This window comes from Rana temporaria, chromosome 2 (assembly GCF_905171775.1).
Source record: "Rana temporaria chromosome 2, aRanTem1.1, whole genome shotgun sequence".
Classification (NCBI taxonomy): Eukaryota; Metazoa; Chordata; class Amphibia; order Anura; family Ranidae; genus Rana; species Rana temporaria.
The window spans coordinates 271025788-271044780 of NC_053490.1; the positions used below are offsets into that span (position 1 = coordinate 271025788).

Sequence of the window (18993 nt, forward strand, 5' to 3'; positions counted from 1 at the left end):
TAACACAGCGATAATGGCACCACTTCTGTGATATTTCCGTCATCGCTAGAAATGGCCACTCACCAGATCTCAATCAATCAAATGCCTTTGGTTCATTCCCAGGATAACCAATCCTCTCACGCGTCTGTTCACCAATTGCCAGATGCCTTGAATATGCCAATGGGGTCTCTGTCTCTCCTACAATGGCTCATAAAAAAGAGCAGTGCCCCTCATGGTGTAGTATTTAAAAAATGTATTGACTATTTAAAAACAAACAGGTATTGCACTCACATTTAGATGTGCCCGGTTGCCGGCGCCAAGCTTCTCCAACCATGTATGCAAAGTAAAAGTCGTTCCTTTCGTGTTCCCCCAGCGCCCACCTCACGATTAGCGCATGGTTCTGTGGGTATCAGCAGCCTCTACGCGTTTCGCAATCAATATTGCATCCTCAGGGCTACAATATGTTTGTTTCATTTGTTTATATTATATTCTTTTTATTTTTTTCACTTGTTTGCCTTGGATGGGCAGCCACCTTTTATATATTGAATAAGGGCACCAAAGTAATATGTAAACACTATGTCATAACTGCATGGGCAGATTTATGTAAGCTTTATAGTTTCTTGTGTGCTTTTATATAATTTTTTTGAGAAGAATATTAACACATTTATTTTAAACAGAGGTGATACGTATTAATGATCAATAATCTATCTAGTACCTCAAAATAGGTGGTGAGAGAAAAAGGGGAGCGCAATCCACTTACTACACATTGATTCTGAGCATGCATGGATTTTTGACCGATGGACTTCCACACAGACGATCGTTCTTTTCTATCATTTTTTTATCCATAGGAAAAATTTAAAACATGTTCTATTTTTTTTAACCGATGGGGCCCACACACGATCCGTTTGTCCGATGAAAACGGTCCATCGGTCTGTATCGTGTGTACAGGGCTTTAGAAGCCAATTGGCTACCATGTACAGCTGCGCCAGGGTTTGAACTCTCCAGTTTTAGTAAATCAACCCCATTGTCTTCTGATTTTACTGCAACATTTCCTGACTTGAATGCTTGTGATCAGTGAAAATATACAGAGCTACTGGGTCATTATAGAATCATCTTGCAGTTTCTGCAGAAATAACAGATACTGGGGGGAATTCAGTAAAGCATTTGCATCACTTTTCTGGTGGTATGGCTCTTTAAAAACTTCTGCTCCAGATTTAAAAGGTCGTAGACACTCTTTCCCTTTCTGTCCTTCTCCCTTGTAACATTTATACAGCCGTTAGTCATTTTATAATTTTTTTTTATATTTCTCAGTTCCCAAAAGTACTGTGCATATTAACTAATATTATGTAATAGCAGTGCCAAAGTAAAACATTTTTAAAGGCGCGCAGTCATCACAAAAAGAAAAAAAAAATGGGAGCTACCATTGCTGACTTGTTTTTTATATGAGAATAATTCAGGGCTGCCATTCTGATCCCACCCTTACTGTAAGTCACTGATCTGGAAGGAGCATGCAGAATTGGAATTTAGATTTTGGCATACTTTTCTGGCTGCATTCATGTTCCAGAGATTCTTTAATTAAACCCAGGACCAGAATGACAGACCTTATACCAGAACGTAAAAAAAAGTCGGCTGTGGAAGCTTAATTATTTCAATATTTAAAGGGAACCTAACTGTATCCGAGCACCACAAACCAACAGCGCAGTTTAAATTAATTTTTAATATTCGAAGCAAACTCTTCCATCCATTCATTCATGTCTGCATGCTTTGTTTTGTTGAGAAATCACTTTGCAAAAACACCCATCAGAATTTCTAGCTGTGGCCATCTTGAGTAAGGGCAGTTTATTCATGTAGCATTTACTTTTTGAAATCCATCTGCCCTTAGCTCAGGCATGCAGGCAAGGTGTGCTTAGTTGAGCAAAAAGAAAAAAAAAAAAGAAGACTCCCTGGGATGTATGACATAACTTTGTTCTAGGCCAGAAACAATAACAATAGAAATGTAAACAAAGTTTTAAAACAAGTAAATATAATATGTCTTCCTATCTATTTACTAATGCTAGCAGCAAAATTATTAAATAGTTGATTTTGAGAGTACAGTTCAATGCCAAGCCCTTACAAACAGAAGAAATGACATCATTTTAAATGAACTGGCAACATTATTAAATACTTAGGGGTAGATTCAGAAAGAAGTTAAGCTGGCGTATCTATTGATACGCCGCGTAACTTCTAGGATGCTCCGGCGTATCTTTGTTCTGTATTCAGAAAACAAGATACGCCGGAATTTGGCTAAGATCCGACTGGCGCAAGTCTCTTACGCCGTCGTATCTTAGTTGCATATTTACACTGGCCGCTAGGTGGCGCTTCCGTCAATTTACGTGAGGAATATGCAAATTAGGTAGATACGCCGATTCAGAAACGTATGTCCGCCCGGCGCATTTTTTTACGTCGTTTACGTTAGGCTTTTTCCGGCGTAAAGTTACCCCTGCTATATGAGGCGTATCCTATGTTAAGTATGGACGTCGGGCCAGCGTAGAATTTTCCGTCGTTTGCGTAAGTCGTTCGCGAATAGGGCTGTGCGTAATTTACGTTCACGTCAAAAGCATTGGCTTTTTGCGGGTTAATTTAGAGCATGCGCACTGGGTTACGTTCACGGACGGCGCATGCGCCGTTAGTCAAAAACGTCATTTACGTGGGGTCATGTTTTATTTACATAAAACACGCCCACCTCTTCACAATTTGAATTAGGCACGCTTACACCGGCAGATTTACGCTACGCCGCCGTAACTTAGGGCGCAGGTTCTTGGCGAATACAGAACCTGCCTCACTAAGTTACGGCGGCGTAGCGTATCTGAGATACGCTACGCCCGCACAAAGTTACGGCGCGCTATCTGAATCTAGCCCTGTATCTATGGCATGTGCAGGTAACACACAGATGTTATAGACAGACCTTGTATGCAGTTCTCTATATACAGTGGATGAATGCTACCTTTGTTTGCAGATGAAAGGCTGCATCAAGGTACTGAAAGACCAGCCATCAACAAGCACAGAAGGGCTTCTCAATGCTCTCAGGTACTGTATGTTTAAATAGTAGCAGCACAGATGGGTTAGGGAAGGCAGCATGTTCAGTAATATCATCTCCTTTTTCTTTCAGATATACAACCCGTCACCTGAACGATGACACCACATCCAAGCAGATCAGAGCTCTTCTACAGTGAGCCATTCTACGTGTGTCCCTTGCACTACCACTGCTTGAAAAAAAAAGATGGGTCTATGTCTAAATAAGTGGCAACCTTAGGTCTTCATCTAGGCATCCCTCTGCTGTGCAGAGAGACTGTGTACATCACTGGTCTTGTACTGCTGCCTTATTGTGCTCTGCATTATTTTGCTGCAGAGCATTGGCAAGTCAACCCTGTCCCGACGGGTCTCTTTATCTTGTTGCTGTAGTCAGTGTGGTGCTTATGATTTCTGTCTTTCTCTTTTTATATTTAGTAATGGTTTTACAGTGTTTTTCACCTGCATAATTTTGCTGTGTGCATAGTTGACCTGTATGTCAATGGCCATCAAGCAATGTTGGCAATGTTGAACATTATAGAAAGCATGTTCTAAGAATAATATATAGGATGTCATTGCTGACCTCTTCTGTACACAGCAGTCATGCTGATCCAACTGCTTGAATACATTCTGAATCTAAATATTAAATCCACAAGCAACCAAAAGTTTTAGGAGTTCAACAATGGCAACCTACATATGTTTCTCAGGTTTGAGTTTCCTTTTAAAATTACCAGAGGATCCCTTTTATAAAGATCAAAAAGGCTACACATGGTACCAGATTGCCTCACTATGCAGGGATTTCAAAGCAATATCAAAGCAATTGTAGGGTACCTATAGACTTGAGACTGGACATGATGGCCCCCCAGCCAGTCTCTGTTAAGGGACAACAATTCACTGTTTGGTTAGAAAGCCTTTACCATCTGCAAGAGCTACCCCCACCATACATCCCCAGATGATGCAGTACCAGGAGGTTCTTCTGCACCTTCAATTTTGTATTGAAGTAAACTTGTCAGCTTGGCAGAGCAGACCACTTATGGAACACTCTGTCATAAGTCTTAAGAGTATGTGCCTTGAGGGAAGTCAGATTCTACTTTCACGTCCAACCAGTTTGTCTGAGGCCAGCTTAAGGCAGTCAATTTTAGCCAAATCTATTTTTGTTTGTTTTATTATAATCTTAAAGGGTTTAAAGCTCTGTCAAGCTTTTATTGTAATCTGTGTTCCTAATGGGAAAAAAAATGCTCTGTATTTGTTCTGTGGACAAATGTCACTGCGACAGAAAATGATGGAGAATAGAATTATAAAATGAAGGGAATTTCTATAAATGAGAACCGCGGTTCGTGTAAGAACTGTGAAAAATTTGAGTTCTCTTATTTTAAAGACGTTTCCTCCAACTTCCTGAAATGTCTCCAGAACAAAACAACCACAGCAGTTTCACCAATCTGTAGATTATTGTTGATGTACACAGTCTCGTAATGTCAAAATAGCCTGTGTTTTATCTTCCTTGACCCCCCCCCCCCCCCCAAAGTCCTGTGTATGTTGCAACTCTGATACGTTTGATGTATAAGTTATACGTCTTGTAACTGATCTGTCACTGTATACTGCAAATCACCACTGCCAAGTTGGTGACATACGATGGCCAATAAATATCTACTCTACAGCTAAATGGGAGTCTTCAACAGCTGGACACATTTTCCTCAAAGAGCGCTGTCTAAAGAGTATATATATATATATATATATATATACACACAAATACATACATACACATGATACTTACAAGCACACTGTGTCCAGGGCTATTGGTGCAATATCGGATGCACAGGGGGGTGACGAGGCTCGTGTTCAAACCTGGAGCAACGATTCAACCAAAAACATAAATATTGCACAATTATCTATCACCAGGTAGCAAAGTAGTTTACGCCAGTCCCTGAGCCTGGTATTCCATATGTATGTGTGGACACTGTATATACAAATGTCATACAATGTAGTGTACTTGTGTCAGAAATGTTACGTTGATATCTGTGCTTAGAGTCCATGCACATGGACACTGCATATGGACTCACGAGACCTTTTTATCTACAACTGTCTCTGCAGTGATTCCTCTGATAAACCTGTCTCAATAAAACAATAAAACTCTGTTCTGGTTAGTGCATGTCTGAATGAATTACTTCTCATATGAGTCGTGAAGAGAAAAGACCAGCAGGAGGCAGAAAGCAACCTATGAATATGTGAAACCGCGCTTCTGTTTTTCATCATGTAGACTTCAGGTAAAGTTAGCGACAAGCTAGTGCTTGCTTGTTCAAAGGGAATTTCTAGCCAACCACCAAGGTTACAATATGAGTGTACAATTTTGTTTAGATCTACCAAACAACTCTGTAGTGCAAGGGCCTGGATACAAATAGGAAGGTTCTCATATTAGATCTAAAGTTGATTGTATAGACAGATTTTCCCATGTATGGTTAGCTTAAAAGCTATCAGCTTCATGTGCACAGCGCAAACCTATACGTTGGCCATCTAAATGAAAACCATGCACTTAACAGGGGAGATTTACTAAAACTGGTGCACACAGTCTGGTGCTGCTGTGCATAGTAACCAATCAGCTTCTAGGATTTATTGTCAAAGCTTAACCACTTAAAGTGGAGGTTCACCCAAAATATACATTTTTAACATTAGATTGAGGCTAATTTTAGTAAGCAGAATCGTTTTTTTTTTTTTTTTTTTTAAATGAATGTAGTACTTACCGTTTTAGAGATCAATGTTCTCCCGCCACTTCCGGGTATGGGCTGCAAGACTGGGCGTTCCTATTTGATTGACAGCCTTTCCGACGGTCACATACAGCGCAGAAGATCATACCCGGAAGCCACGGAGAACATCGATCTCTAAAACGGAAAGTACTGCATTCATTTTAAAACAAACTCCCGATTCTGCTTACTAAAATTAGCCTCAATCTAATGTTAAAAAAAAAATTCGGGTGACCTTGCCCCTTTTTGCGATTCGGCACTACGTCGATTTAACAGACAATTGCGCAGTCGTGCGACGTGGCTCCCAAACAAAATACAAAATTGTATTCCTTTTTATTCCCACAAATAGAGCTTTCTTTTGGTGGTATTTCATCACCTCTGCGGTTTTTATTTTTTGCGCCATAAACAAAAATAGAGCGACAATTTAAAAAAAAAAATGCTATATTTTTTACTTTTTGCTATAATGAATATCCCCCAAAAATATATAAAACATTTTTGTTTTCCTCAGTTTAGGCCGATACGTATTCTTCGACCTATTTTTGGTAAAAAAAAAAAAAAATCGCAATAAGCGTTTATCGATTGGTTTGTGCAAAATGTATAGCGTTTACGAAATAGGGCATAGTTTTATTGCATTTTTATTAAGATTTTTTTTTATACTACTAATGGCGACGATCTGCGATTTTTTTCGTGACTGTGACATTATGGCGGACACATGGGACAATTTTGACACATTTTTGGGACCATTGTCATTTTCACAGCAAAAAATGCATTGTTTACTGTGAAAATGACAATTGCAGTTTGGGAGTTAACCACAAGGGGGTGCTGAAGGGGTTATGTGTGACCTCATTTGTGATTCTAATTATGGCGGACACATGGGACAATTTTGACACATTTTTGGGACCATTGTCCTTTTCACAGCAAAAAGTGCTATAAAAATGCACGGTTTACTGTGAGAATGACAATTGCAGTTTAGGGCGCTGTAGGTGTTAAGTGTGACCTCATATGTGTTTCTAACTGTAGGGGGATGGGGCTGGACGTGTGACATCAGTGATCGTCTTTCCCTATATCAGGGAACAGACGATCACTGACACTGCCACAGTGAAGAACGAGGAAAGTGTGTTTACACACACCTCTCCTCGTTCTTCAGCTCCGGTGACCGATCGTGGGACACCGGCGGTGATCGGGTCCCGCAGGCATAGTCACGGAGCTTTGGACCGGGGCGCGCTCGCGTCCCCACGGCTGGTGCTTTTAAGAGACGCATACAGGTACATGATTGTCTTACTCTTACTTTTACTCTTACCACAGACTTTTGATCAGTTTACCCTAAACTGTCATCTCCTGACTTTTGTCCCCACCTCCCGCTGCTTTGATATTCATGCTGTATCTGACACTAGAAGTTTTTTGTGTATTTATGCGCATTATTTACTTGTCTCAGGTACATGATTGTGCCCAGCCGTGCCATTCTGCCGACGTATATCGGCGTGAAAGGGTCCTTAAGTGGTTAATTGAACAACTGAAGTTCAAAGCTGATTGGTTACTATGCACAGCTGCACCAGTTTTTTTGTAAATCTCCCCCAAGGTGTGTCCGATATCTTAACATGATACTAAAGTCTTTTTAAAACAAAAACGTTATACTTACCTGCTCTGTGCAGTAGTTTTGCACAGAGCATTCCTATACAATTCACATGACTGAGAATAACATGTATGCGATTGTGTTACTGCACTGGGCTGGATTGGAAAGAAGCCTCATCTCTGCCTGTTTTGCAAGTGTTTTTTTTTTTTTTGCTCCGCTGGTAGGCTAAATGGATGCAGCTGCTGTTCTGCTGACAATTTACCACCCTGCTCCATTGATTTTTAACTTGAAAGATGTTGGGCAGGAGGCACCCACATAAACGTTTGCGGACTCATCAGGAGCTGGCCACAATTTGCAGTGTATGATCAGCTAATGGAACATGACAATCTCTAGTAGCAGCAGTCTCTGGGAAGATGGCATCCTCTAGGGCGGTCTTTATAGCATACTTGTGGGGACAGTTTCCAGGAACATAGCAATATTGTGTGGGTAGCAGCAGGTCATGAAGGTGTCTTGTAAAAGTTACTATAAATTATCTTTCTGCAGCAGCTTCTAATAAACACTAGTGTGCCTATTTACTAAAGGAGTTTAAAAAACACAATAAATTCCAGGTAGAACCTATATTTTAATTCCAGAACATCAGCATAACAGCCAGGCAATTACCATTTTCAGCAATGGCAGGCACCATATTTTACTTGTGAAAGTAAAGCCTTGTACACACGATCGGATTGCCAACAGACAAATCCGTGGAATTTTATGCCAAGGGCGTTGGCCGTGAACTTGGTATGCATACAGATGGCAGAACTTTTTCAGCCAACATACACGAAACTATGTGGTTTTTCTGCTCTTTAGCGCCACCCTTTGGGCAACTTCTGCTAATGTTGTGCTATCGTTAGCATTGCTTCTGAGCATGCGTGTTTGTACTTTGTTTTCCGACGGACTTGTGTACAGATGATCGGATAATCCGACGGCACACATTTGTTGTCGGAAAATTTAAAAGCATGCTATCCCACTTTTTTTGTCGGAAATTCTGACAATTGTCCGATAACGCATACAAAACGGTCATATTTTCCAAAAAAAAATAAAACCTTGCCGCCACACATTAGTTGTCAGAAAATCTGATTGTTTAGCCTACTACTGCTCAGATAACCACTCTTTACATCAGTAGCGTGCAGAAAGGCGTCTCTGAGCATATACAGCAACTCATCCTAACCCTGGAGGCCAGCTCCAGCTTTTAGGATAACCCCGGGCCCAGGCTATAATGTAACCTCAGGGGGTTTGTCTATGATGGCCTGGGCGAATCGGATGTAGTTTGAAAGATGCTGAGCATTTTTCAACCAGAAGGGGAGTGACTGGACCTTGGAGCAGTATTTATGGTGTGTGGGAGGGGGGGCAGTAGCAAAGAGACATTGATTAGTATTGCAGGGAAAGGCATTTATATTTATTTTTCACAGGTCTGGGGGGAATTACATTTTTAATTATATATAAGCTAAAGTTGTGCAATGTGAATGTCATTAAGAACTATCTTCAGTGTAAAGAAGAACAAGGCATCCTGGGAGTGATGGCCTGGCTCCCACAGAGAAAACAGACCCGGGCATTTTAGACTGAACACCCCATGATACCGATGCTTGTTCTCCATCCTGACAGATCGAAACCTGGCAAAGCTGTGAAGGGGAGCTAGAAAAAGGCACAAGAGTGGGGCAAGGGGGAGTGCAGCAAAAGATGTTGGATAGGAGAAGAGGCAGGGTAGCTGTACATAGAGGAATTTATCTTTCCATATTCCGACTGCAGCCGCTGAATGCCCACTTCTCCTCTTCTCTCTCCGGTGGGCATTTAGCGGCAGCAGGAGGAATATGGAAAGATCACTATTTGCAACTGCCCTGCTGCTCCTCTTATGCAGGCACACAGGCACTCACTTTCTCTCTGGTACGGCAGGTTGTATCAGGCGATGGGGTCTATTGCAGCTCCTTCTCCTTCATTGTCATGGGGCAGCTGGGTAATTTCCACCCACTGGACACGACTGCTGAACTGAATAGGTGGCCGGCCATGAATAGGCAGAGTGAGCGGTGCAGGGTCAAGGAGCAGCCCAGCTAAAGCAGCTGCTTTGGGCCCCACATGGACATGCAGCCTGTAGGCACCAGGCAAACACCCAGGTACCCTATGTCCAGTTCGGGCCTGCACAGAGCCCTGATCTCAAGATCATCCAGTTTGTCTAGGAATACATGAAGAGACAGAAGGATTAGAGGCAGCTTACATCCACAGAAGATCTTTGGTTAGTTTTCCAAGATGTTTGGCACAACCTACCTGCTGAGTTCCTTCAAAGACTGTGTGCAAATGTACCTAGAAGAATTGATGCTCTTTTTGAAGGCAAAGGGTGTTCACACCAAATATTGATTTAGATTTCTCTATTTACTTTCCCTTTCATCAATTGATAAAAATAAAACGATTAAACACTTCAATTTCTTGAAAGTATTCTCATATACAGTATTTTTTCACACATTTAAAACTTTTGCATAGTGGTGTATATCTTAGCCTTTACAATCACTTTAATAGTGTGCGCTATATTAAATATTGTATCAGTAAGATCAATGATGGATCTAAACATCAGAAAAATTAACATTAGAGAGAGAATAGATCAAAATATGCAAATCTCAGCATCTACATAGCAGGGGTGTCAAACTCAATTTAATCACAGGCTGCATCAGCATTATTATTGCCCTCAAAGGACCAGTTGTATCTGAAAGACTCGATATCCAGAGCCCCCCTTCCCTTTCACCAGATGCCAAGAGCCCCCACACCTTGCGCTGCTACCAGCAAAAAGCTGAGGGCGGAGCTGGGAAACAAAGTGCAGGGTCTGGAAGAGGACTAAAGGAAGGCTGTGGTCAGCTGCTAAATGCTGAGACCAGGGAAGGGGGAGATGAGGGGGTGCTGCAAGTGCACACGGAGGAGCAGGATCTGGAGGAGTTCCATCTTTCTCACTGTTGCCAACTGCTGAGACAAGGTGGGGGCAGAGCCACAGCTCGAGGCGAGAGGGCCACGTGAAAATGCCTTTTGGGGCACCAGTCTTGTGTTTAACGCATATGATCTAGAAAAGAGTCCTTAACCTGGAAAAACTTTGTAGAAGGGAGTTTAGGCTTTCAAGACACAAGTAACATGAATAGCCTAGATCTGTGGCTCTCTAGCAGTGACAATATGAGCTGAATTACAGCTCATGGGCCTGCACTAGGGATGGTCCGAACACCCCCCGGTTTGGTTCACACCAGAACAGGCAACACATTTGTGCACAAACATGAAAAATCAAAAGTGCTGATTTTAAAAATGTATATGTAAGTTATTGTCATAAAAAGTGTTTGGGGACCTGGGTCCTGCATCAATGCAAAAAAAATGTTAAAAAAACTGCAGTTTTTTTGGGAGCAGCAATTTTAATAACTGGTTAAAGTGAAACAATAAAAGTGAAATATTCCTTTAAATTTTGTACCTGGGGTGTCTATAGTATGCCTGTAAAATAACGCATGTTTCCCGTGTTTAGAACTGTCCCTGCACAAAATGACATTTCTAAAAGGAAAAAAAAAAAAGTAATTTAAAACTATTCGTGGCTATTCATGAATTGTCGGGTCCCAGCCATACAGATTAAAGTCATTGAAAAAACGGCAGGGGTCGCTCCGTCCATTACCAGGCCCTTAAGGTCTGGTATGAATGTTAAGGGGAAACCCAAAACAAAAGTGGGTGTTCCCCCCAAATTCCATATCAGACCCTCCAAATTGTTCGCTTTTTGGCGAATACCTGTTTGAGTCTAACTTACGTTCAGCTCATCCCTAGCATGCACACAAGCCAGTAATGGAAGCTTCAAAGTTTCTATCGTTTCAGGCTTTTTTTTATAAAAAAAAAAAAAAAAAAAATATTCTCAAAATAAAGATACAGATACTTTGCAAAACATGCTTATACATTCCACTTGGCATTAAATATATTTACACAGGTTTACTTAAATGAAGACCAAAATTATAATAATATGTCTTTAACTGCAGTTGTATAACCTGTTAAACTCTAGAAACAGTTGAACCATATATTTCTGAACGTCAGTGTCCCATTACTATTTCACACAGTTAAAAGTGTCTGTGTACAAAAGGATTTAATCTTTGTCCTCACCTTAGGCTAGCTGCCAGGCAGCAGGGAGTGTCATGCTTTCCCCGCGTATAAAACAAAGGCTTTGCCGCCAAGTAATGAGGAGCGCAGAGTGTGGCGGGAGTTCACTATGAGCAATTAGGGTGGGGTGGGCAACTGAACAAGGAAGTGAGTTTATTTACTATTTAAAAATACCTACTTGTTCACATAAGAAAAGGAGAAAAAAAAAAAAAGGCTGAACTAGAAACTTTAGGAATGGAGAAAACCGACGGTTAAATGTAGTATGAACAATGCACAAAACGGAATAACAACAAGACGTTAAACTGATTTTCTTGCACACGTGGGTGTTCTTTGTGTGTTATTATTAAAGCACATCCACTAAGCCCATAATGCATTCAGTTATACTATATAGTGAACCATATGCACACTGCCTGCCTCCCCCCCCCATGTGATGACCTACTTAGAAATGCAAGTCATAACTGAGCTATTGATGGTTAACCCTTGTTCCGCTGTGTGATTGGCATGTCCAATTACTATAGAGATAGTAACCCTTTATCTTCCACACAAAAACTTAAAATAGCACTCAACTGAGCTGTAACATGATGGACCACCTTTAAAAAACGGAAGGTGGTGCACACAATCTAACCAATACCATTACATTTGCCATTCAGCTTCTAACCTCAGCTTGTGCAAATACGTTTTGACATAAATAAAAAAAAAAAACTAGAAGCCGATTAGTTTCTATGCAGAGCTGCATCGGATTCTGCACTCTCTGGCGTTAGGCTGCTTTTACACTGAGGCACTATTGCGCTAAAAATAGCACCTGCAATGCGCCCTGAAAGAGCCGCTCCTTTCTATCCAGTGTTAAAGCCTGAGGGCTTTCGCACTGGAGAGACACTAAAAAAAGTCCTGCCAGCCGCATCTTTGAGGAGCGGTAAAAATACCGCTCTTATAGCACCCCTGCCCATCAAAATCAATAGGGTAGCGCCTTCAAAATGCAGTTTTTGCCGGCGGGTTTAACTCTTTTTAGGCCGCTACAGTCCCAAGGTTACGTTGCATTTTACGTCATTACATGCCTTACCCTTTTCCCTCCACTTTTTCCTTCCTCTTGTATACTTTTTTCGGCCGCTAGCGGGGGTTAAAATCTCCCTGCTAGCGCCCAAAAATCACGGCAAACATGATGGTAAAACGCCACTAAAAATAGCCACGCTTTACCGCCAGCGCACCAAGCGCCTCAGTGTGAAAGTAACCTTAGTAAATCAGCCTTTATGTGAATAAACTGCAAAAAAGAGGGTGCAACAATGTGCATGTCGAATTTGCATATCAGTTTAATATCAACAGCCTCAAGAGACAGCAGTACCTTGCTTATTACCCATTTGTTACAGCCCTATGGTTCACAGCCAAATCCCCCCCCCCCCAGTGTTTTTTCTGAATGGATTATGCCATGCAAGGGTCTTAAAAACACTTCTTAGGTACAGGCCAATCTATAAAGCTTGATCTTGTTTTTGGATAATCGGAATATTCTCTTTCCTGGATTTTTTTTTTAGCCAATTCAGCCATTTAAATTGTATTTATTTTTATTTAATTTATACATGTATTTAATAATTCAGCTATTTAATTTAGCCAATTCAGAGCCATATATCCCAATCCTGCCTATAAACTTATGAAAAAAAAAAAAAAAGACCATGTGCATATAGTAACTCTCTGCAGATGTCAGACTCTAATGAGCTACTTATCTACATTAGTCAGAGCTCAGGGATTGGCAAGCAGTAATCAGTGGATAATTAATAAAGGTCTCTCCAGCTACAGAGATGTAGTGTCTGTGCTATGTAACTGGAGCATGGGGATTACTGACCAAATCCAGTATCTGGGGGACTGAAAGGGGGGGGGGGGGGGGGGTAAAGAAAGACAGCGATATAAACAAGCAGGTCAACTAAAGCTTTATAACACTGTATAAGTGTAGCAATAACGTTGCCTAAAAAGACAAAAAAAAAAAAAATGCTTTATATGCCAATATAGTTCACACTTTATATATAATGAAAATTAGGCTGACAGTTATGTAAATCAGCAGTGCAGCCTAGAGACAACAAGGAATTACTTAGTGGAGTTGCACAGCAGTGTGGTCCCTAAACAATCAGACAATGTGCAACATGCTGGACCACACAGCTACATGTAATAAGCATACAGAAAATTGTATTTTTAAGTATAGGTTTAGTAAAAAAAAAGCGCCACTCTCCAGAATTTCCCGATTGTACAAGAAAGTTGGCATACGTTGCAGTCTCCTCCATGTGGATTCAACCTAAAGTATCGGCAAAACATATTTTTTCTTTTTAATGGAGCGGCCTCATAGACAAGATTTGCCACTCTTTGTACTAATGACTATAAAAAGGGATGCAAAAATTCATACTTTTAGGGTTCTTCCTAGAACAAAAGGTGAGTGGAAATTAAAGTCCTGTAACACACGGGCTGAATATTGGCCGAAATCAGCCGGTACAGTAGAAACTGTCCAAAATTCGCCAATGGTTGCGAGCGCTGCCCAGTTTGTTCTGACAGGGGGTTGGGGGTCTGGTCCCCCTGTCAGAACATAATAGTGCAGTGGGGAGATCACTGTACTAACATTGCAAACTTAGTACAGAGACCACCTCAGTTTTTTTCACTTACTGTGTGTACCAGGCATAGGAGGGGGAAGTCCCCTCTTTGGGGATATTTGTTCTCTTTCTTCCTGTTCTGTTTTTGGGACAAGAAGTGAAGGGAAATCTCCCCAATACCACGCAATTAGAAAAAAGTTACCCGATAGGGTTTTAACCATTCCCCTACTTTGAATCAAAACTCAAAAAAAGGTTTGAAGACACATACAAGTTCACTTAGTGCAGTGTTTCTCAATTCCAGTCCTCAGGCCCCCCCCCCCCCCCAACAGGTCAGGTTTTCAGGATTTCCATTATTTTGCACAGGTGATTTGATCAGTTTCACTGCCTTAGTAATTACCACAGCCGTTTCATCTGAGGGAAATCCTGAAAACATTACCTGTTGGGGGGGCCTGAGGACTGGAATTGAGAAACACTGACTTAGTGCATTAGGCATAACCTATACATCATCCTGGTGAGAAAAATGTACTCCAATGTAAATACAGGTGTGGGAGTGCCACAGAATAGAGAAAGCGGTTGATACTAGGTTTCAAGGCTGTTGCAGGAAAAATCTTATAATGGCAAAGCTAGTGAACATTAAAAGTAATTGTAAACCCCCCTGACTAATTTTTACATATAGGTAAGCCTATAAATAAGGCTTACCTATATGTACCGAAAATATATCCTAAATGTGCACCGTTTAGGAGATATTTCTCTGCGCCAACATCATCACCGATGCACCGATATATTTTTATTCTAATGTGTAATGTCCTAATTGGCCCTTTTATGTCCCCTCTTGGCTCTTTGGTTCGGGGACCTTAGATCCAAGTACCTTATATCATCATCACCGATGCATGTGCAATGAAGAAACGGCCCTCCGAGCCGTTTCTTCCCCAGCATGTGTGGGAGCGACGTTAAGCGGCTCCGGCCAGTCACAGAGGCGGAGTCCACGGCCCCGGAAGGAAGAGGGGTGAAGATGGATGCTTTCCCCAGCGGGACATCACAGGCTTTATTTGCAGGTAAGTGCCACATAATGGGCTAGTATGCAATGCATACTAGCCCATTATGTTTACTTTGCAGGGGAATAAAGAGGAAGTAAAACCCATCAGGGTTTACTTCCTCTTTAAGATAGGATTTGTGTGCTGGAGTGAAGTATCCAGAGGGAATACAGTGTGATGGCTGCTCAACATAAGTAACAGGTAATTTTGATCAGAGGTCTACTAAAGTAAATGTAATTCAAAGGGACAACTGGTTAAACTAAAGAGGATCATAAATCAGGAAAAAAAATAATAATAACAACAAATATATATATATATATATATATATATATATATATATATATATATATATATATATATATATATATATATTTTTTTTTTTTTAATAGAAATATACAACTCACCCAAACATGGAATACTGTTCCATTTATTATAGTCCTCATTTTATGGTTATGGTGAAACAAGATTTCATGACTCTTTAGTGGCACTTATTTGTGAAGGCTGAGAGTTTATATCCTTGTGTGCACAGTGTCTCTTCTCTGGTTTGTTATACACACAATCAGAGGCAGAATGGAAAGTCCCATCTGATGACCCATGTTGGAGGTCCTCTGTATCAGGGCTACACTCCAACTTCCTCTTATCTATAGCTTTCTCATCTTCCTCCAGTTTCCTTCTCTTTTTCGCATGGTGAAGATGTGACTTGGATTTTGTGTGTGCTGAAAGAAAGGGACACACAAAAAGTGTTCATGCTGTCATATTTCAACATTAAAGTTTCCAGACACATTGAAACAAAGGAAAAATTGTTGACCCTTACCTGCCCACTCCTGATCTCCGATAATGATCCGATTACACAGATCGCAGAGTCTACTACTTCTTTTATTGTCACTGTTGTCAGAGGCCATCTTCATAGGTTCAATGCTAGGGAGATGACCCTATGGGCAATATAGTAGAATAGAATCTTTGAGCTATTTTTACATATAGATGGCATATGCAGTTAAAGTGTATGTAACGATATTAGAGCTACTTATTGTAAAATGAGCATTAAATTACATTTCTCCAAGTGCAAAAAGTTGTTTTGCCTTTTTTGCAGCCACAGTGAAGATTTGTTTCTGCATATGACAAAAGTCTGAGCCTGTATGTTATATGAAAGAACATAACCTCTGCAGCCTTTTAGACACGCATGCTCCTCTCTGCTGGCCACTGGTTCATGCAGAACTCAGCTGTACAATCTGCTGATCAAATTCTTGATTATATCCGACCATACCTACTTCTGAAACAGATTGCACAGCTAATGTCTGCACCAGCCTAGTGGCCAGAAGGTAGGAATCAACACATTAGAAGGGATGCTGGGGATTTGTTTTCATACAAATGGTTTAGGCACAGAGCATGTGTTTTTTCTAGTGGTAAACTGAAACATGCAGTGAGTAGCAACACTGCAATTGATGGACTGATTGCACACCTAGTGTCTGCTCCTAGTTCCAGCAGGGATTGTGCATAAATAAAAAGGGATGCTGGGGATGTGTTCTTTCATAAAACACTCAGGCTTACAGCACATAAAAACTGAAGAATGTGCAAAGGGAAAGATAATGAATTGCCTGGAATAGCGTTGCCACGCTAAAAAAGGAAATAGAAGGAAATAAAAGAATCAACCAAGAATTTACTATCCTATCCATAAATAGCAATGAAAGAAGAATCTAGACCAGGGGTCTCCAAACTGCGGCCCGAGGGCCAGAAGTGGCCCTTTGTTAGCCTTTATCCGGCCCTTGGGGCACTATTTCTCCCACTGACACCAACGAGGGGGCACTATTTCTTCCACTGATACCAATGATGGGATACCATTTCTTTTACTAATAAGGGGCACTACTATTCCTCCTACTGACCACCAACCTTGAGGCCATATTTATTCTCAATGACGCTGGGCTCAGGACATTTTCTACCCCCTGCAGGCCGCAATCCAGCCCTCCTAAAGTCAGATGGACAATAAACTGGCCCTTGGTTTGAAAAGTTTGGAGATCCCTGATCTAGACCACAGTACAAGCAATTAATTTCAGGCTGGTTTCACACTTGTGTGATCACGGACACTGCATGCGATTTGCACCGCATTGTATGTGGTCTTCACAGCATTCAGCTGTGAAGACCACAGAATTCAGTAATACAAACTGTAGGCTGAAATCGCATCTGCACCAAAAATACATATTTTGGTCCGCACTGGAATTGGATCACATTGGTGATCAATTGTAAAAGTCCACTGAACCCATTTTTTTGTTTTAAGATGATGCTAGGGCATTTATGCACCAATGGACTTGGCTATGGATGGCCTCAATAACATTGGCCAGTCTGAAATATACAACGTCCAAGCACGATAGAGCCAGAAATCTACAAGGGTACACTACAGTATTAAGACACTAGACACTTTTGCCCTAAACAGTAAGGAGATGACCAACCCTTGTGACTATAAAGCTGCGTCGAGGTGTAGGGAAACCGTTTGCTTTAGGTAACCTTTACGTACCTCTCTCAAAGAGAAATTAAAAAAGGCAGGGATGTCTGTTCTAAGCAAATATCTCCCAACCTTCAAGAGTGAAGGTGAACTTTGTCAAGAAGGCTTTTGAGGAGGTCCGGTGGGCTTTGACTTAGAGGGTCTGCCACGAAAGGATGGGCTTGCAGTAGATGATGCTTAGAGGGGTGAACGCCGAAGAGATCCAACAGGTAAGGCATAGGAGGGCAATTCAATGGGGAGGTGCGATTCTGTATACTGTGATGGGAACCTAACTGCTTCAAGGGATTTTCTAAAGAGCAGCACACCTTCGACGGACATGCACAAAAGGAACCTTTTCCAAGCAGGGTCATCCAACAAAACTCCAAGCCATAATATTCTGCACATACGCACACAAAATAATAAACTCTGGAGATTTGCTAATCACATTCTCCATGGTGTCTATGCAGAACAGTAGGCAGAGGGCAAGTGCTGTAATCTTGCAGAAAGAATAGGATTATGTATATTAGCAGAGAGTTTGAGTATTTCAGTCCAGTTTGCCATATTCTGGGCAACGGACATAGTGGAAAGAGCCAGCTGCAAGGCTAGACCTGCCAGAGCAAGGACAACTTCAAAAGAGTCTCCAAACACCTATTAACTGAATCCTTAGAGGGAATGCCCTCAATGCCATTGAAAGACTTTGTTCTGGTACAAGGGAACTGCTGTCAACCTGAGAGTGTCCTCAACACCTGCATTAAAATTCTCACTATTCCTGCCCATTCCCCGCGGGGAGTCGGAATCTTCTATATAGGATTGCACAGTGAGTACCGGGCTAAAAAAATCAATACAGGCATACTGTAGCTCGCGCTACTATGCTTAATTTAATGCTAAAATGTTGTTAGTGTGGGTGAACCACCGCTTTAATAAAGCCAGCAGCTATACTTTGTAACTGGTGACTTTTAATGAACACAAAAACGACTGAAACTCCACTTTAGCCCAATATTAGTTTGGTGATAATTACACAAGTGTGTCAGCTATAAAACCAACCTGTATAAAACTGCTCACAATCTGTATTGCAGGTGATAAAACATTTTCATTCCAAGAAGACACATCAGTCACATCCAGTCCATACACACTGGGTACATTAGGTCCAGGTCCTAGAAATTATACAAAAGTATTATTGTGTTTATTATTAAATACATATTGAAATACAGAGAACATGCAGTTGTATTTAACCTATATTCTACAATATAGTAAAAATGCATAGTGTTACGATGCTATTGAAATAAAACTGAAAACATGTCTATTCTCACTGAATAGAAGAGAAAAAAACATCCAAAAACAATTGTGTGTGCTTTATTACAAAGTGCAGCAACCGAGCATGACCTGCCTTCCACCTGCTCTTCCTTAAATGAGAACGGCAGCCCAGGCTGAGCACCTG

The 18993-nt window shown here is 41.1% G+C and overlaps 2 protein-coding genes across 5 annotated transcripts in view; one reads left to right on the top strand and one right to left on the bottom strand.

The window, feature by feature from the left end:
• The window catches only part of LOC120926774 (CYFIP-related Rac1 interactor A-like), a 144857-nt gene extending 139686 nt beyond the window's left edge, over nucleotides 1–5171 (top strand). For all 4 annotated transcript variants that reach the window (XM_040336967.1, XM_040336965.1, XM_040336966.1 and 1 more), the window contains exons 10-11: nucleotides 2975–3045; nucleotides 3128–5171. In XM_040336967.1, coding sequence (XP_040192901.1) covers nucleotides 2975–3045; nucleotides 3128–3191 — 135 coding nt within the window. In that variant the 3' untranslated portion in view covers nucleotides 3192–5171. The remainder of the gene's footprint in view (nucleotides 1–2974; nucleotides 3046–3127) is intronic.
• A 10319-nt stretch (nucleotides 5172–15490) lies between these two features.
• The window catches only part of TRIT1 (tRNA isopentenyltransferase 1), a 30960-nt gene continuing 27457 nt past the window's right edge, over nucleotides 15491–18993 (bottom strand). The window contains exons 9-11 of the mRNA XM_040336970.1: nucleotides 18600–18709; nucleotides 15894–16011; nucleotides 15491–15795 (exon numbers count right to left, since the gene is read on the bottom strand). Coding sequence (XP_040192904.1) covers nucleotides 15548–15795; nucleotides 15894–16011; nucleotides 18600–18709 — 476 coding nt within the window. The 3' untranslated portion in view covers nucleotides 15491–15547. The remainder of the gene's footprint in view (nucleotides 15796–15893; nucleotides 16012–18599; nucleotides 18710–18993) is intronic.